General features: G+C 46.2%; 1 protein-coding gene across 4 annotated transcripts in view; it reads right to left on the reverse strand.

Moving 5' to 3' along the window:
* The window catches only part of LOC147668144 (fucolectin-like), a 205,182-nt gene that overhangs the window by 129,154 nt on the left and 56,535 nt on the right, over positions 1-19,493 (reverse strand). For all 4 annotated transcript variants that reach the window (XM_086948749.1, XM_086948751.1, XM_086948750.1 and 1 more), the window contains one exon: positions 5,716-6,019. In XM_086948749.1, the coding sequence (XP_086804875.1) occupies positions 5,716-6,019 (304 nt within the window). The remainder of the gene's footprint in view (positions 1-5,715; positions 6,020-19,493) is intronic.

Consider the following 19,493-nt stretch of genomic DNA (forward strand, 5'->3'; position numbering starts at 1 on the left):
TTGATCCGGTGATGATGACTTCCTCAGATGAGCTTCTCATGTTTCCTGTGTGTGGGTTGGTCTTTGTGTTTTGTAGGCATCTGATTCTGTGTTTGATGGATCATTGCAGGATATCATATGCTTATTTTCAGAACTTCAACAAGGTTGGTTAGCATCGAAGGGAGGGAGGATAGTTTCTCAACAATTGGCCCACAGCGGCAGATTAGGCTTCCATCCTGTTGGGCTTGTGTTATTAATGTGTTAAGATTCCCTAATTGTTCAGTTATGCCTCCGACGTATAGAGCCAGGGTCTTGAGGAGCTTCAAATGTATGTCCATATTTTCTGGCTGGTACTGTAGTGCCTCCATCGATCGTTACATAGTACTTAGCAGGGAGGCATACACGTTTATCATTTGCAACTGAACTGTTTTATTTGGGAGGGCTCTCCTGTTGGCGTCCCGTATCTAAGTTGCCTTTGCTGCTTTTGTCGGAACTAGTTGAAGGAGATCTGTGTGCGAGCCCCTTTAGGGAGTCCAGAGAATAGGATGCCACCATGTCAGCCCATTCCTGGGTGTCAAGATAGGAGAGGAATTCCAACTTGTGCTCCTGTATCTCATGTGGTCCTGCCCCTCTGCAGCTCCTAATATGGTCCTCTTGGGATAAAGATGTCAGCTGCGAGTTTGAGGAGTGAAGAGGGGCCTGTGAGGGGCAAGGGGGCAGTGTACTTGTATCACGATCTTGTGCCAAGGCTTCCCCTGTGACTCCTTTTTGCTGTTGTCCTCTTGTTGCATGAAGAGGGATTCTGGGCTGTGAGGGGAGAGCTTTGTTTATTGGGATGATTTGGTAATCTGTTCCCTCTCATGATTTACTTCTGTGTATCTGGGACCCATGTGCACCTCCCTTCTGCTGTGTTCTCCTGTGCAATGTGAGTTGTGGGGTACCTAACAGTGTCTTGGACCTGCTCCGCTGTTGTTTGGGTTTGCAGCGAGTGCTCCTCTTGCGCCGTTTACCTGGCTTGAGGTGAGGTGGACGTCACATTAATGGGGTCCTGTAGGCCTTATATCCCACTAATTGATGAGAATATGGTGGAGCCTGCATCCTTTATGAAGTAGAATTTGGAGTCGATTTTGGGTTGGGAGAGGATCTTCCATTGTCCGTCCTGGTCTCCCTGTATTTTTGGTGGCGTGCCCTGTATTGTTGGGTCGAGGGGGATTAATGCTGTTTGCTGCTTTGTTCCCTCACCTTTGATTTTTGATGTATTCTTCTTGTCTTTTGCCCCCCACCCAAGTTCATGGGAGGTTGCCTCTTTGATTTTCCTGATCTCATTGTTCCTGGCCATCCCTGGCTGAGCCTAGTGTTGACTTGGCTGCCTTGGTCTCTTTGACTTGATTGTTGTTTATTGATTGGTGTGTGGCTCTCTATTTCCTAATGGCTAAGGCTGATGCCTAGGGCTGATCCTGGGGCTGCTTCTGCATGGTATCCTGGGGCTGCCCATATGGCTGTCAGGGCCCTGTCTGTACATTATACACTCAGTGGGAGCTGATGGCCCTGCAGTCCGCATCCCTCTTGGCCCTTGCTCACTTCAGGGGTATCTTCTGCTGTGCCCCTCTCCTGATCCTTGGCTGTCCTCAGCTGCTGCTGCTGCGGTCGCTGTGTGCAAGGTGGCTGCAGCAGGGGTCAGTTGGCCGAAGAGAGAAGGTGACATAAGGGGGGATGGGCATTCCACATAGGTCTGCCGGTTCACTGAGCTTGCTGCGAAACTTGATGCCAATCAAGCCCCATATCAAGCATTAGGGCCTGCCGCACCTTTTGCTGAAGTTGGCAGGGGCAGGCAAGGTCACATCAGTCGCTTCAGGGAGAAAGTAAACGGCCCCTCGAGTCCAGGCACATACCTTAACTGTGACCTTGGCTGCCCCCACGGTCCTCTCTCTTCACGCCTTTAATGGAAGGCGCAGTTAAAAAAAAAAGAAAAAATTGCTCACACCACCCTCTATCAGCACCCAGTTTGCTTTGCCCCCCCCTCGGACAGAAAAGTCAAGGGTGAGAGGCATGTTGAGGGAGGCAGCGTGAGGTGCGGCAGTGGTGGTGTGGCAAGTTGGTGCTGCAGGCTGGGGAGATCCAGGATCCTGTGGAGGGCTTGTGGTGCAAATGAGAGCAATGAATCGGGTACCGGTGGCAGCGGTGCTGGCAAGTGGGGTTCCCCTGGTGTGTCCACAAGCTTCACCCAGATCAAACCACACCGCCTCTGAGGATCACCTGAGGCTCTCTCTCAGTGGCTGCCGGCTGCCGCACAGTCGCCGGGCTGCGGGAGTCGTAGCAATTACAGGCTGCGGAGGTCCAGGCTCCTGTGCTGCTGTGTAGTTCCTACACATCTATACAGGATCTGAGCATTTTGACAACATGAACTAAGGTGATTGATGTCCAGACTGATTCCAGACACCTCAAAGGATATGTTAGTCTGTAGACCAGCTAGCTCACAGTGCCACTATGAGCTCCTCTCCCCAAGGAGCGAATAGTTTCTGGCAACTTTCAAACACGACAACCCTGACCCCTCAGGGATCGTGGAAACAGTACAGTACTTTTCGCTCAGTCACTCGTGCTTACTTTGTCTCAGAGAGATACACAGAATAAATGGTGGGGATGTTTGCAATAAGCATTTATTGAACCAGCGTAATTCTAGTATAAAATACGTGCACTGCAATAACCATTATACATAAACAGATATATATGGTTATGAGCATCAGTAGAGTAAAGAAAAGGTAGAATTCTACCATAGTGCTAAAACAATGAATATGTGCAGGCATATAGATACATAACAGTAATAATGCGTACTCCATGATGCAAACCCTAACTAGATGTACCTAAATGTACCTAGCATTTATGTAGGTGTGTAGCCATGAAATCCCTTAGGATAGATCCAACCCCATTACCTGATGTGGGAGAGCAAAGGACCCCATCTTGGTCTCCAGATTGACACCCCGCAAGGGATGTCAGACCAATGCGTGCTGGAGTTGCTGAGTGCAGGGTCCTCAGCGTCTCGCATCAGTGTGTCAACATGGCAGGCTTTCTGCTCTGGTTTGTCGAGTGAAGATGTAGTGCCTATAGACCCGAAAGATACCCTTAGGGTTTCTACCTAAAAGTGTACTGTGGGCATGTCAGGCAAGGATGATGATAGAGGTGACCCTTATACATATTTATTATGCAGAAGATGGTAATACTGCTGTGATACTGAGAATCTTCATGCATAAAACATGGGTTAGTTTTCTGAGAAAACCACACAACAGTCATATAGCTCCTAGCTAGGTAAAAGGTCAGTGTCAGACCTGTTATGTAGAACAATGGTAGGAAAGATATAAGTGGAAGGTTGTGTAACTACATATGCCTATGTTGGGGTACATTGGGGTTCATAACAGTGCCTTGAGCCTTGAGAGTGAAGAGGTGAGTCGGATGCTGGGTGACTGGGTGTCTGTGTACCACCCGGCTCACTTGGATCAACTCTGCACTGCTGGCGCAGTCTGACTAGCGGGCGTGTGATGTCAGATCCCAGAAGCAGCCTCCCGAGTGGCAAACTGGATTCTTCCTAGTAGTGACAGACTAGGAGCACACAGGAAGAAGAGGAGAAAAAACTGCAACCGCGATTTTGAGTAGGTGGATCAAGTCTCTTATTGCAAAGGTCTCTGAAGTATAGGGTCAAGTCAGTCTATTGGCAATCCAAGAAAGATCGACCCATAGTATGTCCTCTACAGTTCCTAAGTTGCAAGGTGCTTATATTTCCATGATTTGCCAGGCAGCTACATGGTCTGATTCAGCAAACTTTCCTAAACATTATAGGCTCTAAGAAGGACAAAATATTCATTGGATACGTGGTTCTATCCCCTAAGAAGGAATAGGGGAGAGTTGAATTTCTGTTTTCTATAAAAAAACTATTTCTGTTCAGCATGCACTACCAGTTGTCCGTGTTGTGTTCACTTTCTAAATCTCACTTGCTATGAATTTATGATAGGGAGGGGAGCAACAGTAATGCTTAAATTACATACCAGCAACGGCATTACTCTGAGTACTACTCTCTCGCTTTAAATTATATTACCTGTAAATATTTTAAGCATGAGGCTATCCTGCATTGCATTGCAAGTATTCCATATATGACTATGATTCTCTACTCCCTGTGTCTCACGAAGATGTGCAAAGTCCTGGAGGTCCTGAGGAAGGATTCAAGGAAAGTTCCAAGAGCAAACCAGCTGAAGGGGAGAAGCTCCAGCCTCCAAGACAACTTGAACTGATCAGCAGCACTAGTTGCAAGAGGACGTACATTTTATAGTTTTATGTGCTTATCACACTGGTGAAGGATGATTATATCACTGACACCCTGGGGAGAGGAAATATTCTTGCTGGTTTGTAATGTGTGCTTCTCCTCTGCGGCAGGTCTGGAGAGCTGCAACCTGACAGGGTTTGAGTGGAAGTGCACATTAGTTTTTGTGTTAATTGAGCACATGTCCCACAATGCAGGTGCCCCCCCTCCCCCGATTACTGCTAGAAACTGCAACAAGGCCAGGAGGCAATAGAATTTGAGACATTATTTCATATCCATGGATGCCTTCGCTGTGAGCTACCACCGAAGACTATGAAGAATGTTGCCCTGAGCCCAAAAACAGGGTTTGTGGGAGAGAACACAAAACCTCAGTCAAGCAGTGAGAGCTGGGGTGGGCAATGTGACAGCTTGGGGGCCTGACACTCCAAATGAGTGGAGGTGTAGACTCAGGAATATCAAGGCATCTTACACCTACCTCAAAGAAATCACACAGTAAGTGGTTATTGCCCAAAAGTATGATTGGGCAGAAATCGATCTTTCAAAATATGAGTAAGTTCCTTCATTACATAAGGTGTAAGAACACACCATTCATAAGTGCTAAATATGTACAACATACAACATGAAAGGAGCGGCAAGAAGCAGTCCAGGTCATATCTAATCAGAGAGCATAGCTCTCCATGATGCCCACTCTGCAGCTCTCTGTGCCTTTGGCACTATCTGGGCAAGGACCACACAAACACACTTGCTATTGACAAGCCCACGTCAAGCGTACGCTGTGTGCGCTTTCAGCGACCACCATCAACAACCTGCTGCAACAATCAGCGAGCGAATGTGAGGAGGGGAGTTGGAACTTTATTTAGAAACAGGGTTGAAGCCGGAGTAGAGTTCTGCAAGGAAGAGGAGGACAAAGTAAGGAGCCAGTAGAGGTAAATAATTATTTACTAAAGTTCACTAAGTAAAGTAAAAATAAACAACGACTAAAACATTTCTCAGATCACAAGGAAATTAATAAAATGAGGAACTGGTGGAAACTGAAAGTAAATTGAGATACTGCCCTTATTTATCCAAATAAGTAACATTGATTGTGACAAAACAATTATTAAATTAAGCTCTTCAAAAGTAAGGTATAGCTCATAAATCTCTGCACTCGCCTTGAAATATAGCATACACATGTGATCAGAGTGGAAATCATGTGACAGGATTGTACTTACTCTAACCTATTTTCCATAATATTCATTCAAATTATGTATTTTGTAAATTGAATGCATGCACTCTTCAGGTCAAGATGGGGGATCCATTACTCTGATCACATGCAGGACTGGAATTGTAAGTCTTGTAATACAATAAACGCTACAGCTGAACCTAAGAAACAAGCACCTGTCATTTGTAAATGGCAAATAAAAATGAACAAAGTTTACACATTGTACCTTGCATTGTTATTTCCATAGTTTGTTAGGGAATTTCCAATGAGAATTTCTGCTCCTTTCAGCCTTTCAGGAACGTGAATTCTGTTGGTGATGGAAATGGCATAAATTTTATGGGGTTCCAGTAAATCCACCCTCCACCAGGGATTAAGTTGATGATTGGTATGGGAGCAGGATCCGTGCTCAAACTCTGGATCCTGATTTCCATCTATTGCGTTGATCGCATCTGACATGAAATCTTGGCCGTTGGCATTTTTAAAAAGAACGCTTGACTGGGTGGCCCGCCCTCTCAAAGCCACATTTTCACCTGAAAGTAAACAGAACATGAGTTGAGACCCAGCAGTGGTTGCTTCAATAGGACAATCTTCATTCCTGAAACATATTTATGCCATGACATAATTACTATTTATATCTTAGAACAGTAGATAAGGTTTGTGAAAATCAGTGGGCCTATGTTAAATATATATATTGCCATCATAAATACAGTAAACAATCAACATTCAAGTTTAGGAGGTGATTGTAACAAAGCAGTTTGACTGAGTACACATTAAGGGTATTTTATAATTATGTTGAGTTAGCACAATCATATTTATGCTGATATCCAGAATGCACCGACGTGAACATTCACAAGTAAAACATTTACTTGTTTATCCCACTTCAATAACTTAGACAACTCATGTTACCTTTACATGCCCCAACTCTAAGTGGTCTCTAAGTGGTCTCACACTGAGCTCCATTCAAATTGGCCATGCTGTGGGACTGCTTCACTAGCATTGCTAGTCTACAAGGATGTCATACACTCAGCTGGTGCATTTTAAGGCTGGATTCTGAGGTTTTCACTTCCACTTCCTCAAGGATATAGTCCTACTTCCGCAGTTGAACCATCTATCCCCTCTTCAGGTGAGACAGCACAGCCAGTATTCATTGGAAGGTCAGAGATGTCACTTCACCTTCCATAACTTTGCATGGGCTTTTTAAACATCACAAGGTATCCAGCTCCCTCCGCATGCCCACACCCACATTGTAAACCAGGGACCTGTGCGTTGTGCTCTTCTAGTGCAGATGTCTGCAGGGTACTTTGCTCAACCAGATCTGTGCAACAGAAATATTTTAAATGTTTATTAGGCTGAGCCAACTCTAGGCCTGCTTGCCAATACTCAGCCTGCTATCAGTTGTGGGGAGAATGTTACGCTCCTTAAAGGTAGGGCCTACAACGCCTCTCGTTTGCTAAAATTGTTAACTGTATAGGGTGTATGTTTCCCCATGAGTATAGAGTAGCACTGAATGCAAAAGTTGAAAAATATGTAGAAAAAAACAGCAACACTTGGGTCAAAAAATATTTTAATGTCCATTGCCAATGACCTCAGTTATCTAGAGTATCCATTTTGTTTTCAGATACACACAATATGATTCCAAATACTTCTTTAGTGACATATCCTGGTTTGATAGACTTATGATTCCAATATAATTCTGGTATCCTTCAGTACAATCGTTATTATAGAGTTTGCGAGCTTTTAAGGCTGATGTAGTCAACCCGCGTTTCACCCCTTCCTTTTGGGCTGGAAATCTGGGGTTTTCTGAAGGCTTGAGTTCGAGGAAATAACCAATAGTAGTTAATTTTTAATTACCTCTAGTAATGGTTCTTAAGTAATTGTACTACACTCGTGATTACACATTAATATGACTTATTTTCCAGGTGCTGAGTGATTATGTGCTGTTTGGTGATAAATAATACAGAAATTCTTGATGTAATCACTTATATTATATCTTCTATTTATTTAAGCCTACATTGTGATCGTTTTCAATGAGTGAGCTTGCATATGCTATTGTCAAGAGTTATAAAAAAATACCTTTAATTAATTCTTTGTTTGGTTTCTCATCGTCACTTCTGGCCCATCAAACAATAATCGTAGTCCATACTCAGGCTTGCACCATCATGAAGTAATCATTAGTTTATGTAGAACATTTCACCATCATCTACTTATCCTCTCCACAGAACCATATTTGTTCCATGAACCACATTCCATATGCAAACATATCAGCAAAAATGCCACACTAATATTATGATTAAGCCAATTTCACATGTAAACAACATAGGGGCATATTCACAAAGAGCTATAGTCGAATTAACTGCACTTTATCACAGCCAAAGTTGTGATAAATGTACCTCCCCATTCACAAATTTGTGCTAACTGCCTACAGCACCAGTTTACCCGCAATAGCTGCCTCAAAAAACATCGCCACAGAGGACTCCCACAACAATCGCTAATGAGATGCAGAGTGGGCATTTCCGTGCCAAAAGCTGCAACAACATCACTCCTGAACATTCTCAACAACCAGCCAGATCGGCGATAAGAACACAAAACACGCAATAAGGCTCGTTAGCAGCAGGAATTCTACACCTGCTCTGACTTGGAGTAAAGTCTGATGGCAGCCAGCACCACAAAAGGGAGACCAGCCCACAGCCACACCTGAAGAACGAAAGATGCCCAGGAGCCACTCATCATGCTGCCTGGACACACACGATGGCCACAACACCCACCCGGCCCCCCGCCACCCCGGACCACCACAGAGGCAGCGCTGACAAAGGCAGCGGCCCCAAGGAAACGCACCTGCCTCACAGGCCCAACATCTAACAATGTCACTGTCCACTACAGGCTGAAAGGGACAACTATCCCACGCATCCTTGCCATTATCGCCTAACAGGCCAACGGCACCAACACGGATGACAACCAACATCCCACCACACACCAAGCTGCTGGCTTGGCTGCACCTGTTGAACCCTCGCACACCCCATCCAACACCCACCAGAGTCGAAGGAGTCCCACAGCCAGCCAGATCCAAGTCCCCCACACCTGTCCTGGACATCACCTTCACCCCGGCACCCTAGTGCCCATACATACAACACAATGCGCATGAACCACTGGAGACCAAGCAAGGACCATACACCATACCCAGATGCAAGCACGTGTTGTGTGCAATCCACTGCACACATGTCCCACCTGTGCCCCCTGGATACACAGCACATAATCAGCGCAACAGGAAGCACACGTCACACATCAATGTGCAGGCAACATCAGAACACCGTGGGACCTTCACCAATGTCGCCTCCAAATACACAGCCAGTGTGCATGAGTCCTTCATCCTCCGACAGTCCATCATCAACCAGCTCCCCCAGGATGGCACCAAGGGGAAAGCACAGCCCCTTGACAAGTTCCAAATGAACACTCCACTCATCGCAACTCCACAACCATGCAATACACAACTCAAGCAATGCACACGTCACCAAATCACAACCAACATGCACAACAACATGCCCACCCACCAGAAACGAGAGAACAACTTACAATAGTAACCTGGGCAAGCCGTGAACATGACCAATCAACGGCATGGCACCTCAGCCACACAATAGCCGAATGTGGGGAGAGTTGGCAACCAGGCATGTGTGAAGGATGCAGTAGAACCATGATTGATAAAGTACACAATGCCAAGAGTGGCAGAGATGTGCTGGACAGACCGCAGTATGTAGAACACACCCATACCCATGGCGACATACACCTCTGGTGTATGGAGTGTAGTGGACAGTGGATGCAACCATGTAACCCCAGCCAGTGGGGGCCCTCGTGGAAATGTTGCCTGTTACGTCCCCCTCGTAAGCGTGAGCAGAGAGAGATGGCCTGGCGTACGCCAGGCCAACGTAGGGGTGTGAATAAAAAGCACATAGCCCTGGGCGTGGTCCTCTTCTGGAAAGCCCAACATCTCTGTCAGGGCAGCGCCTCCCACCCTGCCCTAAGGCCATAGCCGTCCTCGTTAGTGGAGTTGCCTGTGATCCTGAGCACATGCCGTACCCTGGCCCGCAAGACCACAAACCCATCAGGCCCGACCCTGCGCAGCCAGGCCACACTCATCACCAGCCATCACCGGCGTGTGTCAAGGAGGGCCCACCACGTGCCGGCGCAAGCTCCAAGCCCGTGCCAACGGCTACAACACTAGACCCCCGATCAGTGAGGCACAGTTCCATATGAGCATCTTGCAACACGTGGTGTCACTAACCATGTTCAACACCCGCCGGGGACACGTGGTGCCGCTAACCCTCTTCAACGCCCGCCGGCGATACATGTATGAGGGACCAGGACTACCCTGTGGACCAGTAGTTCTCACATCCAGCACCTAGTCACGAATCACGAATGGCAGAGTCCACACCAGTGGTCGCACAGAGAGGAGTTAGAGGATGATGCGGCTCAGTTCGGACGAAAGCCGGGTGACAGTCACGGAGGTAAGGGAACACGTGGTGCCACTGAACCTGAACTACGCAGGCCGGTGGGGCCACTAACCTATGCCAGCAACACTCAGTGAATGGACCATGCTGACCACTGCCTCCGGCCTACACTGCGGTCTAGTAGGTCACAGAGTCTTCATTTGGCAATGGCGGAGTTCATATCAGCATACCGGCATCATCGGAGACTGCATCCCCTCTCAGCACTGGTGCCACTAAGTCTGTTCCCCGACAATCATGGACACGCTCTGGTCGCAAATTGGTGGCATCTGAGTCAATGGACTAGGGGGTAGTTTTCATCCTCATGTAGCTGATACCAAATTAGTTGTGAAAACGAGGCTTGCCCTTGCCACCCCACAATTTGCTGCTGCCGTATAAAATCAATCCTTTCGGCGTCATGCACTGGAGGACACCTTCCACTGTCTCACAAAACCTTCCGCAACATACACCTCTGACATTGATGGTGACCCGCTCATGTAACATGGCCCATCTGACTGCACCGCAAGTCACCGTCCTGTGGCTGGCTGCCTGTGACGGCCGCAGTGAATCCGGGGCCACTGACTCTGTGCTAGTCTGGTCCGGGACACCTTCTTCTGAGATATTGGCTGGCTGTGAAGCATTGGCCTTTGGGTCATCAACGCCATTTCTCTGTGGCCCTGCGCTGTACTCTGCCTCCGGGCCTAACTGCGTCCCACCAGGGCTCACCACCAAATCAAGTCCTGACCGGCCCGGACGTCGAATCACCGCAGGAGGCACACGCCACCACCGCAAGGATCACCTCCAACCACCATATGCCAGAGTCGAAAAGGTGGTCCTGACAGACTATTGGAGTTGCTCAGACCTGTTGTGGATGCCATGATAGGCCTGATACCATGCTCAGCACTCCAGGTGCCAGTGAGTCAGTGCACCTTAGGTCATTGTCCATTGCTAATTGAGTTTTGAGCTGTGGAGAGGTTGCTTACTATGTCACCTCAAACAGTGTGGGAGCCCTGAGACGTTGATGGGGAAGATGATGCAGGTATGACACACCCCACTGCATCTGCATCAGGTATCTATCGAAGGGACACAAACTGAGACTTTTTCTTTACATGAGCGCGCACATCTCTAGTGTCCCATCCCCAGTGCACTGCAACTCACTGACACTTCTGTTTGCATGTTGACTGTCCTCTGGACTTTCTCCGGCTCCCTCCATGTTACTCAGCATTTGACTCTATTATGCAAGTGTTTTCTGTTTCCGTTGCACTGGTGTCTAATGTTCAAGTGGTTGCCAGCACCAGACATTCCGTGCGGAATGGCGTACACTCACGCCACACACATACACCACAGGCGTCACTGTACATGTGGCCCTGCCAATAAAGGGGGTGGGCGCATGTGCCCATAGCCAGTTCAACATGATATCTGCATGTGTCCTTTTGGTCTTGTATGCATGAGAGCCCTGGGCCCTACAACATTACATTGAGCTGTGTACATTGAATGCAGATGTGTCACCGCAGACAGCGGGTTGGAGCTTGGACATGTAGCTATGTCATCACCCACTCAATTCGTAAGGGGAGTGGCCAGGGCCGTCGTACGCAGAGCCAACATGGGTGTGTGACTGCTTTTTGAGCGCCCCAGCCCATAGTTCTGTACTGTGAATGTGCTTCTGCATGCGTCTCTATGGCAGTGTGGGTCTCCTTAGTGGGGTGTTGGTGGCCTCTGAAAGGTGATAGACACCTACGTATGTGTCCTGGTTTGCATTCCATGGGTTTGGCCCCCACACACACCTGTTGGGCCACCTCCATTTGGCGTGCAGACACATGGCATTGGGGTGCGATGTGTGGATGGGTGAAGTGTTGTGAGCTTCCTGCTGTGTGGTCTGTTGCAGGCTCTGTGTCCTCCTCTGAGTAGCTTGGCTGTCCGACTCCTGGTGGGGGGCTGCGTGGGATATCCATGTGCTGTTGTAGGGTGTGGGTGTCGATTGTGTGGTGGTCCTCTCCGGCATCACTGATGGGTTGTATTCTGTGATCTGCTGAAGATTGTGTGTTCCCCTCTGCGATGTGAAGGGGAGGTGCGTATTGACTTTATGTTGACATATATGTTGGTGCATTGTGCAGGTTTTTGCATGCAGACTGTATGGCAATGTACATTGCGACTGTTTGGGGGTGCTAGATTCTTCTGTGGGACAGTGTACATTTGGCCTACATGACGGATGTGAGGTCGTACGTGTACATTTCCATTTCACAGTTTCCGGCTCCGTCAGATGTAGTAGGGATGTTTCTGTGCTTGTGTGGAGTCAGTTGTGTCCTCTGTTCTACAGTGTCTGCTATGCGCGTTGTTCCTTGTTGTCATCAATGTGGGTGTGCTGTTTGTGCTATGTGTGTGTTGCAGTATGCCAAGGGGATCTGGGTCAAGGAACTGGGTGATTGTGGGTGTGCAGCATGTTACACCTCGTTGTGCATGTATGCCATTGTGCCCACTCCCCCGTCCCCCCAGTCCCTGTTCGTTGCACTCCCTGTTGATGTTGTGTCAGGTCCTTTCGAGCTGTGTCCGTGTTCCCTACTCCTTTCACCATCTCCACACTGCTGACTGTGGCCTGAGTTTCCTCCAGCTCCGGTGGCGCTGGACTGCCACCTCCTATCACCGTTGCAGCCTTCCTGTTGGCAGCGGGTTGGTGCCTGGTTTAGGTAGCCATGTCATGCCAGCGCCTATAGGCCTCCTTGGCACTCCAACTGCAATCCAGGTAGTCTGCTAGTGGGTCAATTGCTGGTTATAGTGTTCTGCTGGGATAGTGTTCTATCACCTCCGTGATGCTGGTTTTGTTTTTCTGCGGTCTGCACCCCGTCTTCCTCTCCCTCTTCTCCATAGCCTTCCCCGACCCCGTTATTCCTTACTTTTAGTCTGTGGGGGTTGTGGGGTTCGAGTTGGCCTCTGCGCGGGGTCAGGGTGCATCCATGTTTCTACGCATTTTGGATTGTTTTGGCGTATTTTTTCTGTGTTTTTATAGTGCATTGTCCTGCCAGACGCGTGGGATTTGCAGACATGTGGCTGGTTTTCGCAACGTTTTGTACCGCGGTTGGCCTCATCGCATGTTTTTTTGCGTTCACGTTTCGCATTTATGCGGCGTGGTGTTCATTTTCACGTGAACATTTTCCCCGTTATCCGGTGCCTATCACATGCTACTGCCTTGTTGTGAATTCCACGTTGTCACGGGGTTATTTTCCCACGATAGGCTGTGATAATAAAAGTTGCTTTGGGCTACTCTTGCAGTAGTTATCACACATTCTTGTGAATATACCCCATAGTCTTGGAAGAGGTGTGGCGCAGCGGCCAGGGTGACTGATGCTGGAAGCTGGGGATCATTGTTCGATCCCCAGCTCTGGCGACAAGTGTCTTCCCAGCACCATGTGACTCTGGGCAATAGCTCGCTTAATCTTCCCGGCGGCCCCCAGCACCTTGACACCTACTGCTAATTGTTTGCGCTTTATAAATACTGGACATTTACATTTACATTTTAGTATTAATGCTGATGACCCCACACGCCTCCTCATTCCTTCTCCAAGTGATGTCATTATCTTCTTCCTTCTTTAGGCTATTGACTGAGCAGAGCTAAAGTATTACAGGCCATAGCTAAACGTCCATTGGAAGTAAGCAGAAGGTTGTTACTAAAGCTCCACCTGAAGGCAGCATAATTGTGTTATACCTTCTGTCATCACAGGAGGTCCCTCTAAAGGCAGCAGAGTGGTGTAGTACTTGAGAGTATTCTTAGAGCGCTCTATGAAGTCAGGAGAAGGATTCAGTATTCCAGCACGTTGCTAGAGGTCCCTCAGAAGTGGACAGACTGTGTACAGCGCCTCCATTTGTTAATAGTGGTCCCTCTGACATCACAGATAGACTGCAGTATTGTACATCAGTACTGTAGACCTCACTAAAGTCAGCTGAAATAGTGGCATAACACAGTTGTTACTGCAGGTCTCATGCTGGTCAACTGTGGTCTAGTTTCACCTTGTATCACATTGGTGATATAATTTCTAGATGAAAAGTGGCAAAATATTTTCATGAACTGACCTTTATACTTTAGCTGAGCAAACCACAGAAGATGGTGCAGATGGCAAGGGCCTGGAACTTGGATTCTCCTCTGTGAGGGCACACGAGCAGCAGATAAATGCTGTGAAAGGCCCAAGCATCAGCACATCATATGCAATGAATAATTGGTAAACTTTCCCCCAGCCAATCACAATACATTGCTCAGTCTTTGAGGCCCAACAACCAATAAACAATCAGACCTTTCCCTGCATGTCCAAACCAATCGAAATTCTTCTTGCATACCTACAACATTTTTCTCCAAATGGATTGATTTCGAGCAAATGAGTTCTCAATGGGTGGCTTGTGCATTTGCAGCAACTATAGGACAAGGGTCTGTCATTAATGAATCAAGATCTTTGAATCCAGTCACAATAAAGGCAAGTGTGGACAGTTTAAACAGATTGTTACATTTGTGAACAATGTGAAGTATTATTATAAACAGTAGAGGATCTTAGAGAATCATGTAAATTAGCATATATAAACTCTATAATACATTTTGGATCCTATTTCCAAAATAAAATTTTCTCTTTTATATGTTTTTGTTCTTTTGTTACACAAAAATGATTATATTTTAAAATAACACCTGATAAAATACTTATATGGCATTTAAATTCATGTTTACATAATACTTCAAGTAGACATTTGTTTATCGTGTGGGATGTGTGGCTTTTAGTGTGGTAAGTCTTCTTTTCAAATTGTTTTTGTATCACTAATTAGTCTCTGCCTGCTTCTGACAAAAAGGTCATGCATCAAAGCTGAAGTACTTTCTCAAAAGTAGAATATTATACCCAATAGACAATAGCCACTGCAGCCATCTTGCAATCAGGGTAGGGAATTCTGGGAATTCCATGCCCTTCAAAGCCACTGTCTAGATTCTTCTCCCACCTTCTCAAAGGAGGATACCAGAGTATTAAAAGGTGACCTCGAATACCAGCTCTTCGGGTATACTTCTGGACCTGTGGATACTCTACCTGGAAGAAGGACTGCTGTGCTGTTGAAAGGACTGCAACTTTGCTGTACTGTTCACCTGCTACTGCCTTGCTGAATTGCTGCCTTTCTTTACTGCTGCCCTCTTGTCTGGGTAAGAAGGACTGGACTTGCAATTTGAACCCAGGACCACCAAATTGACTCCAAAGGGCTAGTCTGCTGGTCTCCTGATCTGAGCCACAGGAACACAAAAGGTTTCTTACACCTGTACCCACCCTGAGTGAATCCTGACCCTTCCAGTAGTGCCCTACTGGTCCTGGGCCCTTGGAAGGGGTGCTGAAAGTCACCAGTTAGCAAAATCTAAAAGTAGGTACTTACCAAAAGTGGCTAAAAACTGCTCTGAGAACCATGAGAAGACTGGGGCCAACCTGTTTTTCCTATCTGCTTGAGGTGCATTGCTGATCAGATTGACTTAATGACTTCTCCCGCTTTGTTCTTCTGCGTAACAGCAAATCCTTTTCAGCTGGCCTTTGCCAAAGGGGTATCTGGCCTTGTAGAACTGTCTTTGGCTACAGTTCTCTGCCTCGTCCCACTGAAGATTTTCAGCCTCCATTTTAGAAACTAGGTCCTAGCATAGAAATCTTCACAGCGGCTTCGACCCAAAGCTATCCGATGACATCCTTCCTCCTGCACGCTGACTGTACCTTCTCAGAAAGTTTTTCTCAGAAATTACTTAATTCTGAAGGTAAGCACTGACAGAGCCGAATCCACTTCTTATCTGAACCACCCTCCATTGCGGTCAGCCATATTTTTCGACTTTGACCTGTTCTTGTGCAACTATATGTGTGTTGTTGTCGCCTTGATCTTTTAGGCGCTACTTTTTACTGAAAACCTTAAAAATTCATAACTACATTTCTACTGATTGGATTTTTGTCATTTTTGGTGGCAAGTAATTTATTGAAATCTACTCTATGTCTATAAATTAGTTTAGGATTTTTCTTTTATTTTGCTTTCACTTTATTATGGTTTGTCTGCTGCATAATCACTTTACACATTGCCTTTAAGTTAAGCCTGACTGTTTTTTTGTGCTAACTTACCAAGGGTTAAGGACAGGTTAATTTAGTGACCTTTTGTGGTTCCCCCTGCAAGGGATTGTTGGTGTTGCCTAACTGGGGTTCACACCACAGTCAACCAATAATCCTATTTCTCATGCCTACTAACCAGTACAGGTATGGGTTCATTTCCGAAATTGTTGTGTGGAAAAGTATTTTCATATGATTGGTGTAACAAAGGCCACCTCTACTATTGTCACATTCATTATTCCTCTCATATACTTGTGTCGCAGCTAGATGTCTGGGATTCAGGAACCCAACATATAAAAACCTACACAATGCCAATTGAATATTAATCAATATCCAGGTTTATTGACAGAAAGATATTTTGCTTATACAGAAGGGTCTTTCGAAGGTTGCCATGTTTGCTGCGGAGAGGTTAATCTAACTGTACATTAGAAACTCCACAGCCCGCAAGACAGCTGTATCATATGTATAAGTTAGGTCAAAGCCATCCGTGGAACATATGTATCTATGTATGCATTTATATAGTATTTTTACAGCATAGTTAAAGACAAGCTTCAAGCCAGGCAGCTGGGTTGTGGACCATTAATGAACTGTGATGTAATCTTCTTTAAAGAGGTGAGACTTTTGTCATGTTCCTTTACATGCATACTGAGCTTCATTTTGGCCATAATGGTTCTCTAACACTCTGGCTAATGATCTATATGTTATGAGAGTAGTAGAGTTTTGTACAGTGTTGTAATATGATATATAGTGTAGTGACATGGTGTATCCCTTAGTGGACTAGAGCAATGAGGTATACAAGGGAATTGCATGTTGAACAGTAGATTAGGGCGGCGTAGACTGTCATGGAGTGGAGTAGGGTGAAGTGAAGTGTCATAGAGTGGAGTATTGTCAAGTGGAGTGCCGTAGAGTACAGTGGAGGAGAGCGTCCTAGAGTGAAGTGCCTTGCCATATAATGGAGTGGCGCATCGCAGAGAGAAGTTGAGTGCCATGTTGATGAGTGTCATACAGTGTAGTACAGTGGCGTAGAGTGGATGGACAAAGAATGGAATAGTAGCATAGAGCGTAGTACAGTTTTGTAGATTAGAGTAGCATACAATGAAGTAGGGTGTTTCACAGTGGAGTGGCGTAGAGCGAAGTATAGTACAGTGAATTAGAGTGGGACAAAATGCAGTAGAGTGGAGTATAGTGGAGTAGAGTAGAGTACACTGGAGTGGAGTAGTGTAGAGTTGAATAAAGTTTCATAGAGTGATGTGGCATGTCGCAAACTATAGTGGCATGGAGTTCAGTAGAGTGGAGTGGCATAACATACAGTTGAGTAAAGTGTTGCTTAAATTAACTTTATTTACAGCTCATTTGGACTATAAAAGTAAACAATTCAAAACAGTATATATAGTTAAAAACATATAAATATTATCCCTGTTCATAGCAATAAATCATACAACACCAGTTGTCAGAAGAAATGCCCAAAGCTCAGATAAAGCCAATGAAACAAAAACCTCAAGAGAAGTCCTAAAAGGAAGTTGATAACATTTGGAGTAGTGTCTTATAGAGTAGAGTGGAGTGCTGTGTTGTACAGTGTTTAAAACTGTTGTAGAGTAGAGTGTTGTACAATGGAGTGTACGGACATAGACTCAAGTGAAAATTTGGACAGTGGAATGTACGGGGATAAAGTGGAGTAGAGTCTAGTAGAGTGGCATGGATAGTAGTAGAGTTTTGCAGAGTTGGGTTATATAGAGTGGAGGAGAGTACACTGGAGTGACGTAGAGTGTAGTAGCATATAGTGGGGTGGCATAAAGTTGAAAAGCAGCGTAGACTGGAATGCCGTACAGTGGAGTGGTGTAAAATGTAATAGCATTTCGTGGACTAGCATACAGTGTGGTGGCGTAAAGTTTAATAGTATATAGTGTAGTAGCATAGAGTGGAGAAGCATACAGTGAAGTGGCTTAGACTGGAGTGGTGGATTGTGGGGTAGGGTACAGTGTAATAGCACACAGTGGAGTGCTGTGTAGGAGAGTAGGATCTGCTTTCTATGGTTACCCCCACTTTTTGCTGGTGTTTCACTGTTTTTGGACTTTAGTCTGGCTGGGGCTATGCTATCCAGGACCCCAGCCTAGCTGCTTCCTCTCTAAAATGATTGCATGCACAGTAGGTACACTCCATATTGGTTACTGGGGTACCCTTGTGAGTCCCTGGTATATGGTACCTTAAATACCAAGGGCATAGGTACCCCAGAGGCCTACCAGGGGCTGCAGCATGTATTATGCCACACCTCGGAAGCCTTCCAAAATGGCATACTTTGAAGTAGCATAGGGTAGAATTGAGGAAGCTGTTAAAATTTGGAATAGTGTCTTATAGAGTAGAGTGGAGTGTTGTGTTGTACAGTGTTTGAAACTGTTGTAGAGTAGAGTGTTGTACAATAGAGTGTACGGACATAGACTCAAGTGAAAATTTGGACAGTTGAATGTACGTGGATAGAGTGGAGTAGAGTCTAGTAGAGTGGCATGGAGAGTAGTAGAGTTTTGCAGAGTGGAGGAGAGTACACTGGAGTGGCGTAGAGTGGAATAGCATATAGTGGAGTGGCATAAAGTTGAAAAGCATAGAGTGGAGCAGCGTAGACTGGAATGCCGTACAGTGGAGTGGTCTAAAATGTAATAGCATTTAGTGTAATAACATGCTATCCAGGACCCCAGCCTAGCTGCTTCCTTTCTAAAATGATTGCATGTACTTTAGGCACACTCCATATTGGTTACTGGAGTACCCATGTCAGTCCCTGGTATATGGTACCTTAGATACCAAGGGCATAGGTACCCCCGAGGCCTACTAGGGGCTGCAGCATGTATTATGCCACCACTGGAAAGCCTTCCAAAATGGCACCATAGGACTGCTACTGCAGCCTGGGTAAGGTGGTGCATGCACTGCTTACTAAGATAAAGGTTACCTATATCTACCTTTAATCACTGACACATATAAACCTATCAGTCAATCCTATGGCAGGCCATATCAATCCTGAAGGCAGAGTGCCTTGGTTTGTGTGAGAGGGAGCCCATGCATGAGCAGGACCCCTCTGCAGTTTTCAGAATCTATTCCCTGAAGCTGTTCTGTGATGCAGCCAGACCATATACTCTTAAGTGCAATATAACCTCGCAGTAAATAGTAACTTTGTAATGGCTGCATGGATACATGTCGTGTTTGGTGTCAAACACTTTGGAATCCTACCACCCCTCACCAGTCCAGGTGGCGGGGGTAGAATTACACCCTTCTAGAGAGAGAAGACATGTACACAGTGGTCTGCCAGGTAATAGTTTAAATGAGCCCTGGCGTCACGAAATGGATGCCACAGACACGGGTCTGACCTCCTGCTGCTGGATGAAACTCCGGCAGGGGAGGCCTGGATAATGGGGTTCCTGTCACAGGGAGGTGTAACCACCTCCCAG

Source organism: Lissotriton vulgaris, unplaced genomic scaffold, assembly GCF_964263255.1.
Source record: "Lissotriton vulgaris unplaced genomic scaffold, aLisVul1.2 SCAFFOLD_1804, whole genome shotgun sequence".
NCBI lineage: Eukaryota > Metazoa > Chordata > Amphibia > Caudata > Salamandridae > Lissotriton > Lissotriton vulgaris.